The sequence below is a fragment of the Lepisosteus oculatus genome, chromosome 23, assembly GCF_040954835.1.
Source record: "Lepisosteus oculatus isolate fLepOcu1 chromosome 23, fLepOcu1.hap2, whole genome shotgun sequence".
NCBI lineage: Eukaryota > Metazoa > Chordata > Actinopteri > Semionotiformes > Lepisosteidae > Lepisosteus > Lepisosteus oculatus.
The window spans coordinates 4,398,912-4,416,947 of record NC_090718.1 but is presented as its reverse complement, the minus strand read 5'-3'; the positions used below and the strand labels follow the sequence as shown (position 1 = coordinate 4,416,947).

Genomic DNA, 18,036 nt, shown 5'->3' with positions numbered 1-18,036 from the left:
GCAGGAGAGGCATCATTATTTTAATAATTATTCAAAATGACTATTTTATTCTGCTGTAATTTTCAAATGCTGAATGACAACCAGCAGATCCCATGTTTTTGTTGCTTTATTGAAAATTTGACAGAACTGGGGATCTTTGGAATTTTGTTTTCTCCAAACTTCGCAGAGGTCTGAAGCTCGGCAGGCTGGTACTGAATGTCATGTTTATTCAGTACAGGGTCACAGGGGTAGCTGGAGTCTATCCCAGCAAGCAACGGGCACAAGGCAGGATACACCCTGGACAGGACACCAGTCCATTGCAGGTCACACCTAGACACACGCACACTCACACCAGGGCCAGTTTTCCCAGGAGCCAATAAACCCACCAGCATGTCTCTGGACTGTGGGACGAAAGTGGAGCACCTGGAGTTGAACACTGAGAGAATACAAACTCCCCATAGACAGCACAACCAACTCTTGTATCCAGGGCTCCAACACAATAAAAACACAATAAAATATGACAGGACAGTGTTATTTACATAAGTTGATACATTACAGACTTTGAGATAACATTTTAGTTTTAGGCTTGAGTATAAAGTGCGTCATTCATGAATGGAGGTAAAGGACTGCAGGATCTAAAGGTGTCCAGGTTTTCCACATGTTTAACCTGCTGAGAGATGAAACTCTCCTCAAGTGTTTCTGACAAGAGTCAAGACAGTGGACGTCTTGGGCATCAACACTGAAGCACGAACCAGAGCAACGGGCACTACTTCTTTAGACCAAAAGTACTTCCTTTACCCAAAGGGTAGTGGGAGTATGGAACAAGTTGCCGAATCCAATACTCCTGGCTTCTTTCAGGAAACAGCCGGCTAAGATCCTAGAATCAACAAGCCGACAGCTCCCTGACGAGCCAGGTGAGCCGACGGGCAGCTCTCGTTTTCGGACGTTCCTACATCCCTGGAAGTTTCCCGAGCGAAAGCATCTGACAGATTTCATTGCAGTCGGCTCCATGCTGATCTTGAAGGAAGTACTCTATGCCCTGCCGATAAAAATTCGAGGAAGATTTGGGTTTCTTGAGCGAATGAATCTGTGGGTCTGTGAGGTAGGTTAATCCTTTTCCGTTTCCCGTAACCCAGCCTGCAAGAAAAGACACACAAAAAAGTGACTTTAGAGGGGAACTCCAGTCCCCCATTTCTCAGGCCGGCGATTACATCTCGGTAACAAATTAATTCATTGACGTAATAGAAAAAATTGCCAACTTTCAAATGAAGCACAAAATCGGGAACTTTGTGAAAGTACTGTAAGTCGCCGTGTCGTTGCAAACTGCTGGACTCACCACGGGCAAGAGTTTGTAAGAATTGTGACGTGAGGCGGCCCTTCCTGCTCACTAGTCCCTGAAATGACTAATGCACTGTGATGGACGAGCGAATAAGTACAGGTCGTGCAGCAGACATTTCACCACAGAAATGTCCCAAAGTGATCTGCAGGCAGAGTTAACAAGCAAGCAGTAGTTGTTGTCACAAAACCACCTCAAAATGGAGAACAATATTTCTATTGGATTAAAAGAGATGTATTCACAAGCCTGCTTGTGTATAGTGTAATAATAATTGGTAAAAGGTGCTTGTAATAGTGAGGCCGCTTCAATTCAATTCAATTTATGTTTATATAGCGCCTTTCACAACAAGGTTGCCCCAAGGCGCTTAACAATACAACTGATGATACATTTTGTCAAGACCAGCTTCACCTCACGGGACATTTCGTTGCCTCGTTCCGAACATGGCGCTGCCCAGACGTGGACATTCAGTCTATTCTGTGATGTACAGTAAATCAGGGGTTTTACATCAATGCCGATTCTTTCTGACCGCGAAATATGAAATAGCGCTGCAGTTCTCTTACACACGGGAGCAGCATTTTCCCCCAACTCACCCTGCAGGTCAACCACAATCTCCGTGTGGCCCGAGAACTCGAAGGTGAAATGACCGAACGCTATCCCGTAGTCTGTGGCTCTGTAGTCCCTCACGACGGTCTTCTTGTTGTTCGTTAGCTTAACGAAGTCCCCCAGCATGTATGGCTCCACGCTCACGCATCCTTTTATGAGCCTGTCTTCGAGAATCTAAGCACAAACGAGGGAAATGTTCAAAGTCCGCTGTCAGTCGCATTTTTAAAACTTTTTTTAACAGTCATTAAAAAGCAAGAAAAAAATTAAAAGCATAAACATAACGGGGTTTTTTTTTGCATTACAAACTCATATCACTCATCCTGCCCAATTCCAGACTGGTATCTATTTTTTTTTCTCATTCAAATTACTTAAGATCTGGCCCTTTAAGTATCTATCAGCCCCTCATATTGAGCACTGGCTGCATCAGAGTATTTAGGAGTCATGATGTTTGTTTAACCTTAAGTCTAATAACGGTTAAATGGTAACATTTATGCCCACTTCAGAGCATCCACATAGCTGAAAAATATCATGGCTAGAAACCATGAAGCTTATAAAAACAAAGTGTTACGCTACAATAATTGAAAGATTTATCATGATCATTATTATTAAAGGGGAACTGCCACACTATTTTAATATTTCATGGTTAGAAAGAAATGATATTTTAATAATCAAATTGATGAAATTTTAATACAGTTATCAGTGGTCTTCTTAAGAAAGTTATTCAATCTCTGTAACAAAATAAATTTGTTGACGGTATAGAAAAAAAGTACGAATTTCGTATGAAGCACGAAATGGTGAACTTTGTGAAAGTACTGCAAGTCACCATGCTGTTACAAATCCCTGGTCTCACCACGGGCGAGAGCTTGTGAGAATTGTGACGTGAGGCGGCCCTTCCTGCTCACTAGTCCCTGTACTGACTGATGTGATGGTGTGGACGAGCGAATACGCACAAGCTGGGCAGCAGACATTTCACCGCAGAAATGTTCCAACCTGATCGGCATGTGCAGAGATAACAAGTGAGTAGTATTTGTCTGGGAAACCGTCTAGAAATCTAGAGCAATATTTTAACTGGACTAAAAGAGATGGATTCACAAGCCTGCTTGTTTACAGTGTCATCAGGCCCACTTCACCTCACCGGATGTTTTGCTGGCTCATTCTGAATCGCAGAACATGGCGCTGCGCAGGCCTGGAAATAATATTCTGCGACATAAATTGGAGGTTTTACAAGTTACTGTGAACGTTTGACAAAATATAAAAATAGGGCCGCAGTTCCCCTTCAGCTACCCAAAGGGGCTGGATGGGTTGTGAAGGGCCTGTTCTCGTCTGCAGCTGCTGCACAAAGAGCCTTACCAGGAGGACCTCTGAGGGGATAAAGTAGATCTGCATGGGAATCTGCTTCTCGTACAGCTTCTTGTTGAACTCGGTGACGTAGTACTGTGCGGTCATTTGACGCTCCACGTCATTCAGGTGATAACGCAGCTCTTTCTCAGACTGATACTCCTTGCCCACGTAGCTGGAGAGGAAACAGCCGCGGGGGGGTTAGACTGTGTCAGCAGAGCTGTCGGCGACACCCAATCCGCAAACCAGCGGAGCCTGGGGCATTTTGCAATCCAGACTTCTCCGTTGATCTCGGCAAGAACAGCAGTCGAAACAATTTCTTTAAATGGTATATAAAACGCATGATGGTATGAAAAGGGTCCATATCGAATACAGGAGAAAACTAAGGATCCGTGACAGATCACACAGCAGGTTTACATGTCGCCACAGTTTCAGAACTGTTGTGCTTTTCAGAGCTGTTCCATTAAAGCTGAAATATGGGATTTTAGACGTATTGTGGCTAAGACAGGCTAAACTAGACTTTTGGACCAAACTTATGAACAAGCCTTAAGTCTCAGAACGTATCTACTGGAGCTTCGCGCCTTTTTAGAAACCTGCCAGGCACATCCAAAAGGTCAATAAAACGAAAGGAAGCTCTTCTTGATAAAGATTTCACATCTGCCCTTCAGGTATAAGTCCAAAACCTAACTACTCAGTTACCAAAACCATATCTCGACCCCGGCTGTTCTCCGCGTGAAAGTGATAGATTTGGTATGATCTTGCAATATCGAAATCTCACCCGCGGAGCTCTCTGAACAGAGTTACATTACTACCCCCACTACAGAGCCAAATAAACAGCTTTTTGTTTTCTTTCAGATATTATAGTAATTTTACAGTCGATTCTTTTTACAAACATACCTCTGTCGTCTCAGTAATCACTCGTTTTATCTCATATTGGCAGACATGAAAGGCAGTGTTTTACAGCTCGCATGTAGCATTGAGAGAAAGAGAAAAAGACGTCTCTGCTTCGTTAATGTTAATGTTTCTTTATTAGCCTTATACAATTTCTTGCATTAGGAATTCGTCTTTTCGCCTACCCCAGCTTTTCTCCATGGAGACACAGACAGGGAGAGAAGCTGGGGGTCAGAGCGCAGGGTCAGCCATTGTACGGCGCCCCTGGAGCAGTTAGGGTTAAGGGCCTTGCGCAGGGGCCCAACGGAGTAGGATTCCTCTGCCGGCCGCTGGATTTGAACCGGCAACCTTCCAGCCACAGGCGCAGATCCGTAGCCACAGAGTCACCGCTCCGCCAAATGTGCTATTAAAATGTGCTTCAGTGTCTATGGGAGAACTGGAGTTGTTCTCCCCAGTCTTCAGAGGTGTCTTGCTACTGCTTTCGGGTGTCACCCACCCACGTTTTGATAACTGGAACTATCTAAGATCTGAAGGGCAGGCTTCAGCTGGCTCAGAGAGAAACTGCCCGAACTGGTTTACCTGCCCAGAACTTCTTCCTGATGTAGAAACTGGACCCAGAACGCTGACCTCTGTTTGCCTTTCTTCCCGGTGGAGGCGCCAATGTGAACCTGGGTTTCGCGGGCGCTCCACGAGTCCGATACCTTCGAGTACTTCAGCAGCAGTGCGTCTGGAGCAAAACACAGGTGGGTGAAGCGCTCTGTAACACTGTAACACTTCCATCACATTATGCAGGTTTCTCCCGCAGTCCAGAGACGTGTGTGTTTGTGTGAGCCCTGAGATGGACTGGCCCTGGTGTGAGTGTGTGTGAGTGTGTGTGTGTGTGCTCTGTGATGGACTGGTGTCCCGGCCAGGGTGTGTCCTGCCTTGTGCCTGTTGCTTACTGGCATAGGCTCCAGCTCCCCCCCGACCCTGAACTGGATAGCGATTAGGAAATGGATGGATGGATTAAGGTGCACAAGTTCCAGTTCATTGACACTATTTTAATATTAACTTGATGCCCAATTTGTTCCATGAAAGCTTGAGTTGATATTGGAGAGTGATGACTCTCTTGAACTCTTCATATTAATGACAGCTCAGGATTTTAACTTAACAAAACCTCCTGACAGAAAAGCTATTCGAACCCAAGAACCTCATGGGACGCGACATACCGTGAACACACTTACATTGGTCAACATCATTTCTTGTAATCAAATCTAGGTAATTATCCACTGGAATCTGTATCCAATTGGGATTGATTCAGCTTTGTACATTTACTTACAATGTAACCATCCATTCTTTTATCTAATACAGGGTCACAGGGGAGCCAGAGTCTATCCCGGCAAGCAAGAGGCACAAGGTAGGATACGCCCCGGATAGGACGCCAGTCCATCACAGGGCACACACACACCCTGGACAGGACGCCAGTCCATCACAGGGCACACACACACCCTGGACAGGACGCCAGTCCATCACAGGACACACACACACCCTGGACAGGACGCCAGTCCATCACAGGACACACACACACCCTGGACAGGACGCCAGTCCATCACAGGACACACACACACCCTGGACAGGACGCCAGTCCATCACAGGACACACACACACCCTGGACAGGACGCCAGTCCATCACAGGACACACACACACACCCTGGACAGGACGCCAGTCCATCACAAGGCACACACACACCCTGGACAGGACGCCAGTCCATCACAGGGCACACACACACACCCTGGACAGGACGCCAGTCCATCACAGGGCACACACACACCCTGGACAGGACGCCAGTCCATCACAGGACACACACACACCCTGGACAGGACGCCAGTCCATCACAGGACACACACACACCCTGGACAGAACGCCAGTCCATCACAGGGCACACACACACACCCTGGACAGGACGCCAGTCCATCACAGGGCACACACACACCCTGGACAGGACGCCAGTCCATCACAGGACACACACTCACAGCAGGGCGCCAGTCTTCCCAGAAGCCAATTAACCCACCAGCGTGTCTATGGACGGTGGGAGGAAACTGGAGCACCTGCAGGAAACCCACAGGAGCACAGGGAGAACATGCAAACTCCACCCAGACAGCACCCCCAGGAATTGATCCCAGGGCTCCAGCACTGCTAACCTCTGCCGCCGCTGTGCCACCTCAGATTAAAGCGGAAGGGACACCATTCAGAGCTTACTGTGGGTTCCTCTGAGCCTTTTCGGCTTGAATACTCCCGTGTACTTCAGACGGTTGAGAAGCCAAGTGTGCCCGACGCCAGACAGCAGGCGCCGGTAGTCGTCTTCGCTCAGCGTGCGCTCCTTCAGGACTTCCACCCGCGTCAGCCCGGGCACGAGCACGAACGAATCGCCGCTGGAGCTCAGGAGGGAAGGGCTGCCCACGTCGGAGAAGCTGCTGGAATACTGCGAGGACCAGAAAAACGAGCGGCCGGAAGAGGCGGAGCTGTGGCTGACGCTCAGCGGGAGAGCGAGCTGCTCGTCGCCCTCGCCGTCCTCGCCGCCGCCTTCTTCCGTCACCTCTCCGAAGAAGCGCTGCTCCTCTGTGGAGCTGGCGGGCACCAGCGCGCTCCTGGAGCCCGCCCGGTCCCCGCCGGCCGAATCCGGCGCCTCCGCGGACTTCCGGGAAGCCCGCGCACCTCCCTGGGGATCGGGCGACCGGAACCTTCCCGCCGGGTCGCTCTCCATCATTTCAAAAGAGCTGCCGGTGCCCGGCGACGGGGGCGATCCCGAAAGGCCCGGCCTCCGGTGGGGCTCAGCACCCGCTTTCGAAGAAATCCGGGTTCGACTGACACCATCTCCAGTGGCGGCAACAGGGGGATCCATCAGATCGTCAGCCGTTTCGGCTTCCGTATCCATATCGTAGAAATCTCTTGGCCTGGAACCAGCTGCTCCGTCGAAGGGCACGTGATCCGGCCGCTCGGATGGGGAGACCGCGGGCAGGGGCGGCGGGGGAGAGACGTCATCGGTTCCGCCCAGCGAAGGGTCCTCAGTTTCGGCATCTTCGCGACACGCAGGGACGCCACGGGGCATCAGTGCCCTCCTGGTACTTGCGCAATCTTCCGGGGAATAAATCCGGGGTCGTCTGACACCATCTCCAGTGGCGGCAACAGGGGGATCCATCAGATCATCAGCCGTTTCGGCCTCCGTATCCATATCGTAGAAATCCCTCAGCCTGGAATCAGCTGCTCCGTCGAAGGGCACGTGATCCGCCTGCAGGCGGCGAGGCGGGGGAGAGACGTCATCTGTTTCGCCCAGCGAAGGGTCCTCAGTTTCGCCGTCTTCGCAGCACGCGGGGACGCCTCGGGGCATCAGTGCCCTCCTGGTACTTAGGCAATCTTCCGGGGAATAAATCCGGGGTCGACTGACACCATCTCCAGTGGCGGCAACAGGGGGATCCATCAGATCGTCGGCCGTTTCGGCTTCCGTATCCATATCGTAGAAGTCCTGCAGCCTGGAATCAGCTGCTCCGTGAAAGGGCACGTGATCCGGCCGCTCGGATGGGGAGACAACAGGCAGGGGCGGCGGGGGAGAGACGTCATCGGTTTCGCCCAGCGAAGGGTCCTCAGTTTCGGTGTCTTCACGGCACACAGGGACGCCACGGGGCATCAGTGCCCTCCTGGTACTTGCGCAATCTTCCGGGGAATAAATCCGGGGTCGTCTGACACCATCTCCAGTGGCGGCAACAGTGGGATCCATCAGATCGTCATCCGTTTCGGCTTCCGTATCCATATCGTAGAAGTCCTGCAGCCTGGAATCAGCTGCTCCGTGAAAGGGCACGTGATCCGGCCGCTCGGATGGGGAGACCACAGGCAGGGGCGGCGGGGGAGAGACGTCATCGGTTTCGCCCAGCGAAGGGTCCTCAGTTTCGGCGTCTTCGCGGCACGCGGGGACGCCGCCGCTCCCCTTAGCCGCAAACGTCTGCCCGTCTGCACCGAACGGGAACGTCCCTGCCGCTCCCGGCCTTGCGGAATCTGCCGCGGACTCCGGGGAGCCCGTACCGGCTGCGGCGGTCGTCATCCGTGCCGGCTGGACGGGATCCAGCCCGTCGCCTGGGCCGTCCAGCCGGAGCTCCCGCATGGCCGAGGCACCCCAGTCCGGCCCGCTCTCCGGACCCCCGTGGCCGCCGTCCCCATCACCCCGAGCGAGGGTCCCGGCGTCTCTCCCCTCCCTCCCGGCGGGCCCGCGCGCTTCGTCGCCCAGGTCCTCCCAGCCGCCGGAGGACCCCGTGCCCGACACCACGTGCCAGGAGGAGGACCCCGAGCTCCCGCCGTCGCCGGCCGGGCTGCCCGCCCCGTGCCCGCACCCCCGCGTCCTGGCAAACTCTCTCCGCCTGGCCTCGGCCCCGCCGCGCCGCCCCCAGGGGCCACACTCGGTCTCCAGGGCCTCGGTCGCCGTCTTCAAGGCGGTGATGCAGGCGCCCCCGGAGCCCCCCGTCCCGGTTCTGGGGTGCCCGCAAGGGGACTGGAAGGCCTCGCAGACCGAAGCGTGGTACTGGGCGTACCTCCTCACGACGCCGTGGAAACCATCCGGCCGGACCCGGAACAGATCCTCCTCCCTCACCAGGTAGCTATCGGGGACGTACGACTTCCCGTCCGACTTGGGGAACCCCGCGACCCCCAGCGCGGCCTTCGCGCCGCCGACGAGCCCCATGATGCCTTGCGACAGCCGGTCTTTTTCCCGGCCCCTCGCCGAGGCGTAGGCGTACAGCAGGCCCATGGCCTCGCGGCACGTCCGCTCCGCCCGCGCCGCGGCCTCCTCTCCCAGCCCCAGCCACCGGTGGGCGGCCGCCAGGCAAAAGGCGGCCTTGACAAACGTGTGCAGCTCCTGCCGGCTGGCGATGGAGTCGTCCTCCGTCTTGGTCAGCAGGCCGATTTCGAACGCCTCCTTGGCCCGGCCCAGAAAGGCCCGCCTCTCTGCGGGCGGGCAGTCTTCCGAGAGACCGTAGGACAGCAGGCATGTCCCTTGTATGACCTGCAATAAAGACAGCCGCTATCAATCTCTGCACAGTTTGCACAGATTTGATTGTTTTTACAGTGACTATGAGCGCATTTTGCACACCCCTACAGTATGTATTTATTTATTTGTTTTATATTTATTTTGTATTGCCGTACTTATTGTAATGTTTCATCCTTTCTGATGTCTGTTTTTTTGTCTTGTCTTGGGCTGGACTGCTGTAACACATCAATTTCCCTTTGCGATCAATAAAGTCTCATCTATCAAATATAAAATTTGCGCCCAATTCAGCAAAAAGAAAGAAGAAAGAAGCAAAGTGAGTCTTCGATGAAAACAGCAAATCAGATTTTTTTTTTTTATGAAGGGGTGAGAAATCCATAGAGACTTTCCAGTTTGTTAACAACAGCTTAAAGGGGGCTGGGACTCATAGCCCAAAGCTGCTTTCAAAGAAGCCCAGAACGAACTCGATTACAAAACGTGTAGAAGCACTGACCTCATAACAACCATGTGTACTAAAATAAAGTCACCGCCGACATTAGCTCGGATTCTGAAAAGGGGGGATTTCGAATTTCTCAGCAGGTGCCCCAAGCCTGCTGTCACCCCCTCCTGTCTGCCAGCAGCTGTATCACCCTGCAACTGGTGACCCCACTGACGCTCAGCAGGTGTGAGCCTGGCCAGTACCTGGTTGGGAGACTCCTGGGAAAGCTAAGGCTGCTGCTGGAAGAGGTGTTAGTGGGACCAGTGGGGGTCCATGTTCTGCAACAAGCATGTTCTTTGTTGCAGTTAACTGACATTTAACAGATGTCGAGAAGTGACTAGTTGGTGTGGTTTCTTCCTTACAGTTGCTCTTCGGTAAGATCGGCCTGGTGTTGCACCCGTGATGGTGAGGGCCAGTGTAAATGTTCAGCTTTTTTATCAATAATAATTCCTTACACTTCTATAGTGCTTTTCTGGACACCCATCCACCCCCAGTGTGCAGCCCCACCTGGAGGAGAGCAGAGTGATGAAGCCAGTTCAGAGATGGGGATTATTAGGAGGCCATGATCGGGAAGGACCAGGGGGAAATTTGGCCAGGACACTGGGGCAACACCCCTACTCTTTTCGAGAAACACCCTGGGAGAGTCAGGACCTCAGTTTTATGTCTCATCCGAAGGACGGCGCCTTTTTACAGTATAGCGTCCCTGTCACAGACTGCAGGGTGAGCGCCCCCTACTGGCCCCACTAACACCTCTTCCAGCAGCAGCCTCAGCTTTCCCAGGAGTCTCCCATCCAGGTACTGGCCAGGCTCACACCTGCTGAGCTCCAGGGGGGCTGCCAGCTGGGGGCTGCCGGGTGATGTGGCTGCTGGCATTACTGCTTCCCAGGGGGCGACCTGTGGTCAGAGGCGCTGTCGGGAAGGACGACCACCCACCGCGTTCGTCAGGACAAACAGCGGGGAGAAGCGGCTACACACCACGGCCCGCCGGGCGGCTTCAGCGGCCGAGAGCAGCCGGTGGCCCTGCTCTTTCAGACAGCTCTGGGGAAAGACGAAACCCGCAGACAGTTACAATTGATCACGCCCCCTTACACTGCAGCGTTTTCTTTCCAAAACTGAATTCTAATGCCTGATTTTCTTACATTTTTTCAGAAGTGGCATGACAAAACACTGGAATCGATCTTCGCTATGATGGCGTAGTTGCTTAATTTTTTTTTTTATGGCAACACAGGGCAGCGGGGTCTCGTTTTTGCGGCTCCTGGGGGGTACGTCTTGCACGGTTTGCTCTGACCGCTGGCGTTTCTGCCAGGCATTTATCCACTCATCCATTTTCAAAAATCCCGGTTCCGGTGCCTCACACACCTGCGAGTTCCCATTCCAGTGCAAATCATGACCTTCCTGAGACAACCGAAGCCTTACTGGATCAAGGAAGTTGGTTCAACTGAATAGTTTGACATTTTGTTTCTAGCTGGGGATTTTATTTCACTTACACAACACAACAGTTAAAGTTTCATCATGCTGAAGAGCTGGGAGCAAGTAGTTCACATGAGTCTGATTCTGATGAAGCTGGTGATGGTGGAACTGAGGGACTGGCTGGAACACAAGCCAACAAGTGTCTGGGTCACCAGGCTTGGAATATGACAGGGGAAACACTTTTATAGATTTGACCCTGAAACTCAGTTTAGTAAACTGTATGCAATACGTATTACCAGCCCATTTTCTAACTGCTTTATGCAGTAAAGGGTCGCAGGGGAGCCGGAGCCTATCCCAGCAAGCAACGGGCGCAAGGCAGGAGACTTCCTGGACGGGACACCCGTCCATCACAGGACCGTCATTGACACAGATACACACACCAGGGCCACATTTCCCAGAAGCCAGTTAACCCACCAGCATGTCTTCGGACTGTTTGGACTTGAAACCCACTTAAACGCGGGGACAACATGCAAACTCCACCCAGACAGCACCCCAGGAGCTGACCCCGGGGCCCCAGCGCCACAAGGCAGCAATGCTGGCCACTGTGCCACCCCTGTCATGTTTATACTCAAAATAATTCAAAAACCCCAAATATCAGACTAGTACAGATATAACGCATTACCCTCAGCCAGTGCTCTAACAGGGCTGGTTAAAAAAGCTCGAGGTTACTGGCGTGTGCGCTGTGAGTTCGCGCACAACGCTGCAGTGGAAGAGAACTGCAAAGTGCAGTTTACAGTACGTCTGCCATGTAAGAGTGGATGGATGCTGACTCACAAAGTCAACATGTGGGCTCGTCTTAAAGGCTTCGTACTCCTGATCATTCATTGATGCCAGAATATTGGCCAGCAGTCCCAGGGATGTTCCAATGCCCTTGAACAAACCAGAGGAGGGGGTTAGTGAAAGTGTCTTTGGCACATTACAGTATAAAAGCTTCTGCAAAAGCACCTGTCATTATGCACTGTGCATTTTATCTGTTCAACCTGTATCATACGGTACATCGCCTGGAACACACCAGACTCTAACATCCCCCCTTAGAGGAACACACACAGCAGATTACCCTGAAATCATCTGTCCGGTTGTTGTTTTTTTATCCAGGCTTACTTTACACTGCAAGAACTCTTCAGATTGAGACCCCCTGAAGAATTGTTCAATTCAGAAGAAAAAGATGTTTTTAAACCTTCTTATCTGGCTGGGGGAGCGCACAGAATCCGATCAGAGAAGCCCAGACCAGTTCCGCAGCCTCACGCCACAGTCCTGGAAGATCGGAAAACATGGTTTGGGCAATGAGGGTGAAACAGCACCCTGCAATTTTTTTTTCAGGCGGGCAGTGAGGAGCCACGTACCACAGGGACACTCTTGGAAATCAGATCCTCACTGTCCGGTAAAACAGTGAGGGTCTGACCCAAACCTGAGTCGACCAGGACACTTTTACTCACTAACCTTAAACATGAGCCTACTGTAAATACTTAAACTGGCCAGTTCCCCAGTTGCCTTGTGAATCTGTGGTTTTTACCTCTGGCTGTGGAGTGTCTCACCACTGCCCTCTGCTGGCTCAACCCTTCACCTGATACTCCAGATCCAGCTGCCTGGTGACACTCTTACAGAAAAACCAGTTTTAATAATCTCATGCTTGGTGGGACTGCGTCTATAAGAACTGGACTGGTTTTATAATTCTAGTTCAGCCAGGACAATTTCTAAAATATCAGCTCCTGTGGGGCCGCATCTTCTGCTTTTTATTCCAGTCGGAGTTATCAATTAAACAATTAGAACCCTCTTCTAAATTCTAAATTCTAAAGCCCTTTTACAGCGGATTCCTCATGCAAGAAATTGTAAAGGGCCAATAAAGTGATGTGATTCAAACTACAGTCCCCTATTAATTACCTAATTAAATAATTAGGCCAAGCCAAGACCCCTGCCCTACAAGATCCAGCGACTGACCACGTCTGAGGTTTTCATCACTTCCACACAGGCTCACTCAGAGCAAGACGCCGCCGGGTTTCGAGAGCTCACCGAGTTTCTGCAGAATCTGCCCCCTGATTTGGATGCTGACGGCCTGTACCAGGGTCCGGTCACTCTCCTGCTGGTAAACCCAGCATCCTGTGGCAGAGACACACCACGGGGCCCGTGCTGTCAGAGTGATCTCGTCACGTTTGACACTTTCCACGCTAGCAGGCGGCGGAAGGGTCCCAGATACACGAGGGTAGCCAGTGTCTTACTGCCCATTTGGAAGGCTTCTGCATTGACGTGGCTTTGACAAAGAGCACTTGAATCATCCATCTGTTTGCTAACTGCTTTATCTAAGGCGGGGTTGGACTGGGGGAGGAAAGGGGGGCTCCCAGAGGAAACCGGCTCGAACACGGGGGGGGACGTACACACTCCGCGAGGACAGAACCCTAGGAATTGAACCCGGCAACGCTAACCACTGCCACCCATACTTGAATCAATTCCCCCTCATAATAATCTCTGCCCCAGTCTCCTCCCGCAGCCCAAAGACGTGCTGGTGGGTTAGTTGGCTTCTGGGAAAATCTGCCCTGGTGTGTGTGTGTGTGTCCTGTGACAGACTGGTGTCCCGTCCAAGGTGTGTCCTGCCATGCGCCCATTGCTTGCTGGGATAGGCTCCGGCTCCCCTGTGACCCTCTGGGTAATGCGCTTAGAGAATAGATACTATGGAAGAGCAGAAGAGGATCTCGAGAGCTCACTCTGCAGTTATGCACTTTTATGCCTCTTGTGTTTGGGCTCTTAATCTTTTTGAAAAGGGAAAATATTTTAAATAGATCAGAAATATCTCACACTTTCCTTAAATGCTTGGCTGTTCGGTTTAGTTAGTATTTTTAACAGATCTAGGTATTAGCTCTTTGGAACATGTATGGTAATGAGACATGCTCTGTTTCAGTTTATAAATACGCAGATAGAAAAACTTTCACTTACCTGTTGCCCCGCTGTTATTGATCAGGCTGCTCAATATGAACTCCGCTTTTTGTAATTTGCCTGTGGCAAAAGGCAACAAGGTGATGATTATCTTGTGTCATCAGGCACTTGATAGAGCACAGTTCTGTCAGTAACATCCCAGGATCACATGTAACACTTCCAGCAGACACAGACCATACCCCAGCCAAGACGTGACATTGTTACGTTCAATAAAACAAAGATTTTAAAAAAAAAATGTTTGGTTTGATCCCCCTTGGTTTAGGGGGACAAGCACCTGGTCCAAAGGGTTTGCGGGTTCAAACCCCAGGTGAGGCACAGCTGTTGTCCTCCTGTGCAAGGTACCCACAGTGCCGCAGTTAAGCACCCCGCAGTAATAAAAGCGACTGCCAATGTAAATCTGTTCCGGCGAAATCCAGGCTCTCCTGACTGAGGTCAGCCAAGAGGCGGACAGTCACCTGTGTTGACGGACAGCCGGGCCTGTCGGATCACCAGCTGGGGCGCGACGGGGGTTGTGGGATAGCGCTTGTGCAGGGCCTTGGCTATCTGCAGGAGCTTGTGGGAAGCATCTACCCAGTACAGAAAACGGTCGATCAAGAAGGCAGCGGAGAGTGCCGAAACGGAGTCCCCAGCCACGATGGCAGCTTTCAAATAATTCTGCAAGAGAAAAAGAAAAAGAGAACAGGAGATCACCTTTAGGGATCGTGAATTACAGTCTTATGGGACCTTTCTTAAAGCCTGGGCTTTCATACCAGGCCCAGTTATTGACGCTCATCTCTGCTCGTGTGATTCTGTAGTGCCCTTTGTGAGATTTAAACTGCGATCGTTACCCTCTGTTTGTACCTGTAGATTCCAATATTAGGCACTGTATAGCTACAGGTACACATTGTAAGTCCAAGACAAGAACTAAACATGCATGGTGTCTTGCAGTAATCACGTGCTGATACTGTGTGCAGCACTGCTACGTAAACGATCAGATGGAAATACCCAGGAGCCTATATAGAGATCTAACAAGACAGGAAGCCTTAAATATTGACACCTGCAGCCCAGAGCAGACAGCCAGACCGTGGGGTGATCAGCTCTTTCCGATCAATGAAAAGTGAAGACTATATTTTTATGAGTACCACGCTATATAGAGAAGAGAGCAGAAGAAGGGGAGAGGCAAGACACACACCAACAAGAGTTTTGGAACTACAGAAAAATTCCACCAAACAAATATTTGGCATTGGAAGGACTCAGATTAAGGATTAAAAGGGCAGCCCAGTGACACAGTGTTCAGCATTACTGCCTCCCAGTGCCAGGGCCCTGGGTTAAACTCCTGGGGTGCTGTTTGTGTGGAGTTTGCATGTTCTCCCACAGTCCAAAGACTTGCTACTTTTTTATAAAAGAAATCTTTAAGATCAGAGTGGGTTGATCCCCTTGCATCATACAGTAGTTACATCGTTAATAACAGCAACAATGTTTACAACTCATTTAAATTCACTTTCTAACATAGGGATTCCTCAGTTTAAGTATTTTAGCAGAGAGAAAGTCAAGCAGGTAGCTGCGTCAGCATGTATAGGTTTTACATCAGCATGCGCAGGCTGCAAAGGAACAGGTAAAGGTTTGTTCTGTGCTGAAAGGTAAGAAAAGCAATGAAAAACAACCTTTAAGTTGCGGAGCCTTTGTCAGGTGTGTGACAAATCAGGGTCAATGGGGAGCAGGGGTCCATGCCACCAAGCAACAGGATGTCAGTTCATCGCAGGGCACACACAGACACGCACACTCACACCAGGGCCAGTTCACCCAGAAGCCAATTAAACCACCAGCATGTCTTGGGAGGAAACCAAGAGGAAACCTATGTGAACACAGGGAGAACATGCAGACTCCACACAGACAGCACCCCAGGAACCGAACCCAGGGCCCCAGCGCTGTGAGGCAGCAATGTTATCCACTGTGCTCTCCTTTCATGTCTATACATTAGAGCAAATAATATGAATTTAATGAGTTTAGCATTAGTTATGTTCAAAACAGACATGACAACTTTAAGGAGACTTCTTAATTTCATTTGAAAGGGATAAAACACAAGCACACGGTTTCATACCAGTAACTTGGGAAGGTTTTTGCTGATCAGGTCTTTGAGGTCTGTTTTGTCTTCCGGAGAAACGGACTGTTTGTACTGCCACTTCTCCGGCACGAAAGGCCACTTCATCTCCCCCGCCTCCTGAAGCAGAGTCCTCAGGTCGGCTGGGAGAGAGCCTGCGGGAGACAAGGCTTACTGACGGGACCGGGATGACCGAGGCGGCCTTTCAGCACCAGCGGCGGCAGGCTGGCCCCCTGAAGTTCTGACTGGAACCACAAGGGGGCGACACCACCACTCGGAGGAGCAGGTTTCTCGTCAGACTGCGGATTCTGCCAGGCTGACAGGGGGAGGAGCTACTGAGGAAGGAGGGGTGGCCATACCCTGTGCGCTTTGTGCATGTTCTACCATGGTTTTTTTGGTCTCACTACTACATATTTAAGTCACATCACCCTGCAGCTCCCAGCTGGCAGCCCCACTGGAGCTCAGCAGGTGTGAGCCTGGCCAGTACCTGGATGGGAGACTCCTGGGAAAGCTGAGGCTGCTGCTGGAAGAGGTGTTAGTGGGGCCAGTAGGGGGCGCTCACCCTGCAGTCTGTGTGGGTCCTAATGCCCCAGTATAGTGACGGGGACACTACAGTGTAGTGGGCATCATCTTTCAGATGAGACGTTAAACCGAGGTCCCGAGCCTCAGGGGTCATTAAAGATCCCCGGGCGTTTCTCGATAAGAGTAGGGACACCCCGGTGTGAAGGCTTCTTCAGAAGCCTTCTTCAGCCTTCTTCACCTGAAGAAGGCTCCACTGCCGAAACTTTGTGTTCTCTTTCTTCTTTTTTTCAGCATGTTTTAGTTTAGCTGTCCAAAGTAAGCAGGTTAACAGTCATGGGAGTACAGGATAAGTTGGTTCTATTGCACTTAAATCTGCGTCTTTTGAATCCCACCTTGACACCTCTGACACTGCTGCTCGACGTCCTCGGACACCTCAGCTGGTCCGGCCAGTGTAGCCTGTCTGCACTCCTCCAGCATCGCAACCACCTCCTGGCTATCCATGTCCTTGTCCAGGTCCATAGTGTCAATAGTGACACACTGGGTGCTCACTGGAGAAGACAGAGCTACACTCTGGGCTTTTCCCACAAGCAAGAGGCCCCAGCAGTGACGATCACCGAGGGCAGGGAGGATACAGTATCTGGAAAAGAACAGAACAATGTAAACTAAGGAGATCACGAGGCCCAAAATAATTCAATTCAAGCTTTGTTTGTTCCGGAGTAGAGGTCAACCCCGCATGTGACTAGAAACCAAGTTTCTATTGAAGCACCTTCTTCGATCCAGTAAGGCTTCAGTTGTCTCATGAAGGTAACTGTTTCTGCTGGAATGAAAACCAGCAGGTGGTATAGCTTTTCAATGTTGAATTTAGCTTTGCTCGGACCCTTTAACTCTGCTCCGTTTTCTGCCATGTCGTTAGGTGTTTTGTAAAACGCTGTTGAGAACTGTAGGTGTACCCTTCCATCCCGGCGCCTGGGAAATAAGATACATTATTGAACCTTATATTTAATAAGTTACACATGTATTAATAGATGCTGGCCAGCGTTTTAAACTCCTATTTTGTTAGACACACACGTTTCGTTTCAGATTCATTCTCTGTACACGAGTTTCAAGTCGTATTTACGTCCATGTACCGTATTTGCAAGTACTTTTAAAAAACAAAACTTATGTTCCCTTCCACTCACCCGGCTCGGCTCTTAAGGTAGCTCTTCTTCCTGGTTAGGCGGGACTTCCTGTGGAGTGTCTGGAGCCTGGAGCGACTGACAGGACCGCACCTAGCGCAGGGACGAGAGAGCTCCTGTGGTTTTCTCGTCTTGTTCATTAATAATTAAAAATCCTTTCACCAAACAAAATCCGATACAGGTAAATAAGTGATCAGGCCCCTTATATTTATAATGCAATACCT

The 18,036-nt window shown here is 50.8% G+C and overlaps 1 protein-coding gene across 1 annotated transcript; it reads right to left on the bottom strand.

Moving 5' to 3' along the window:
* Positions 1–493: 493 nt before the first annotated feature.
* On the bottom strand, positions 494–17,980 carry alpk1 (alpha-kinase 1). The gene is made up of 14 exons (XM_069182443.1): positions 17,816–17,980; positions 17,030–17,274; positions 16,116–16,270; positions 14,491–14,689; positions 14,036–14,095; positions 13,118–13,204; positions 12,285–12,361; positions 11,882–11,977; positions 10,571–10,675; positions 6,387–9,177; positions 4,727–4,874; positions 3,269–3,431; positions 1,906–2,092; positions 494–1,116 (listed from the first exon to the last, which is right to left on the bottom strand). Exons 1-14 carry the CDS (start codon positions 17,950–17,952, stop codon positions 929–931), a joined length of 4,638 nt encoding a protein of 1,545 aa, XP_069038544.1. The 5' UTR covers positions 17,953–17,980; the 3' UTR covers positions 494–928.
* Positions 17,981–18,036: the final 56 nt, after the last annotated feature.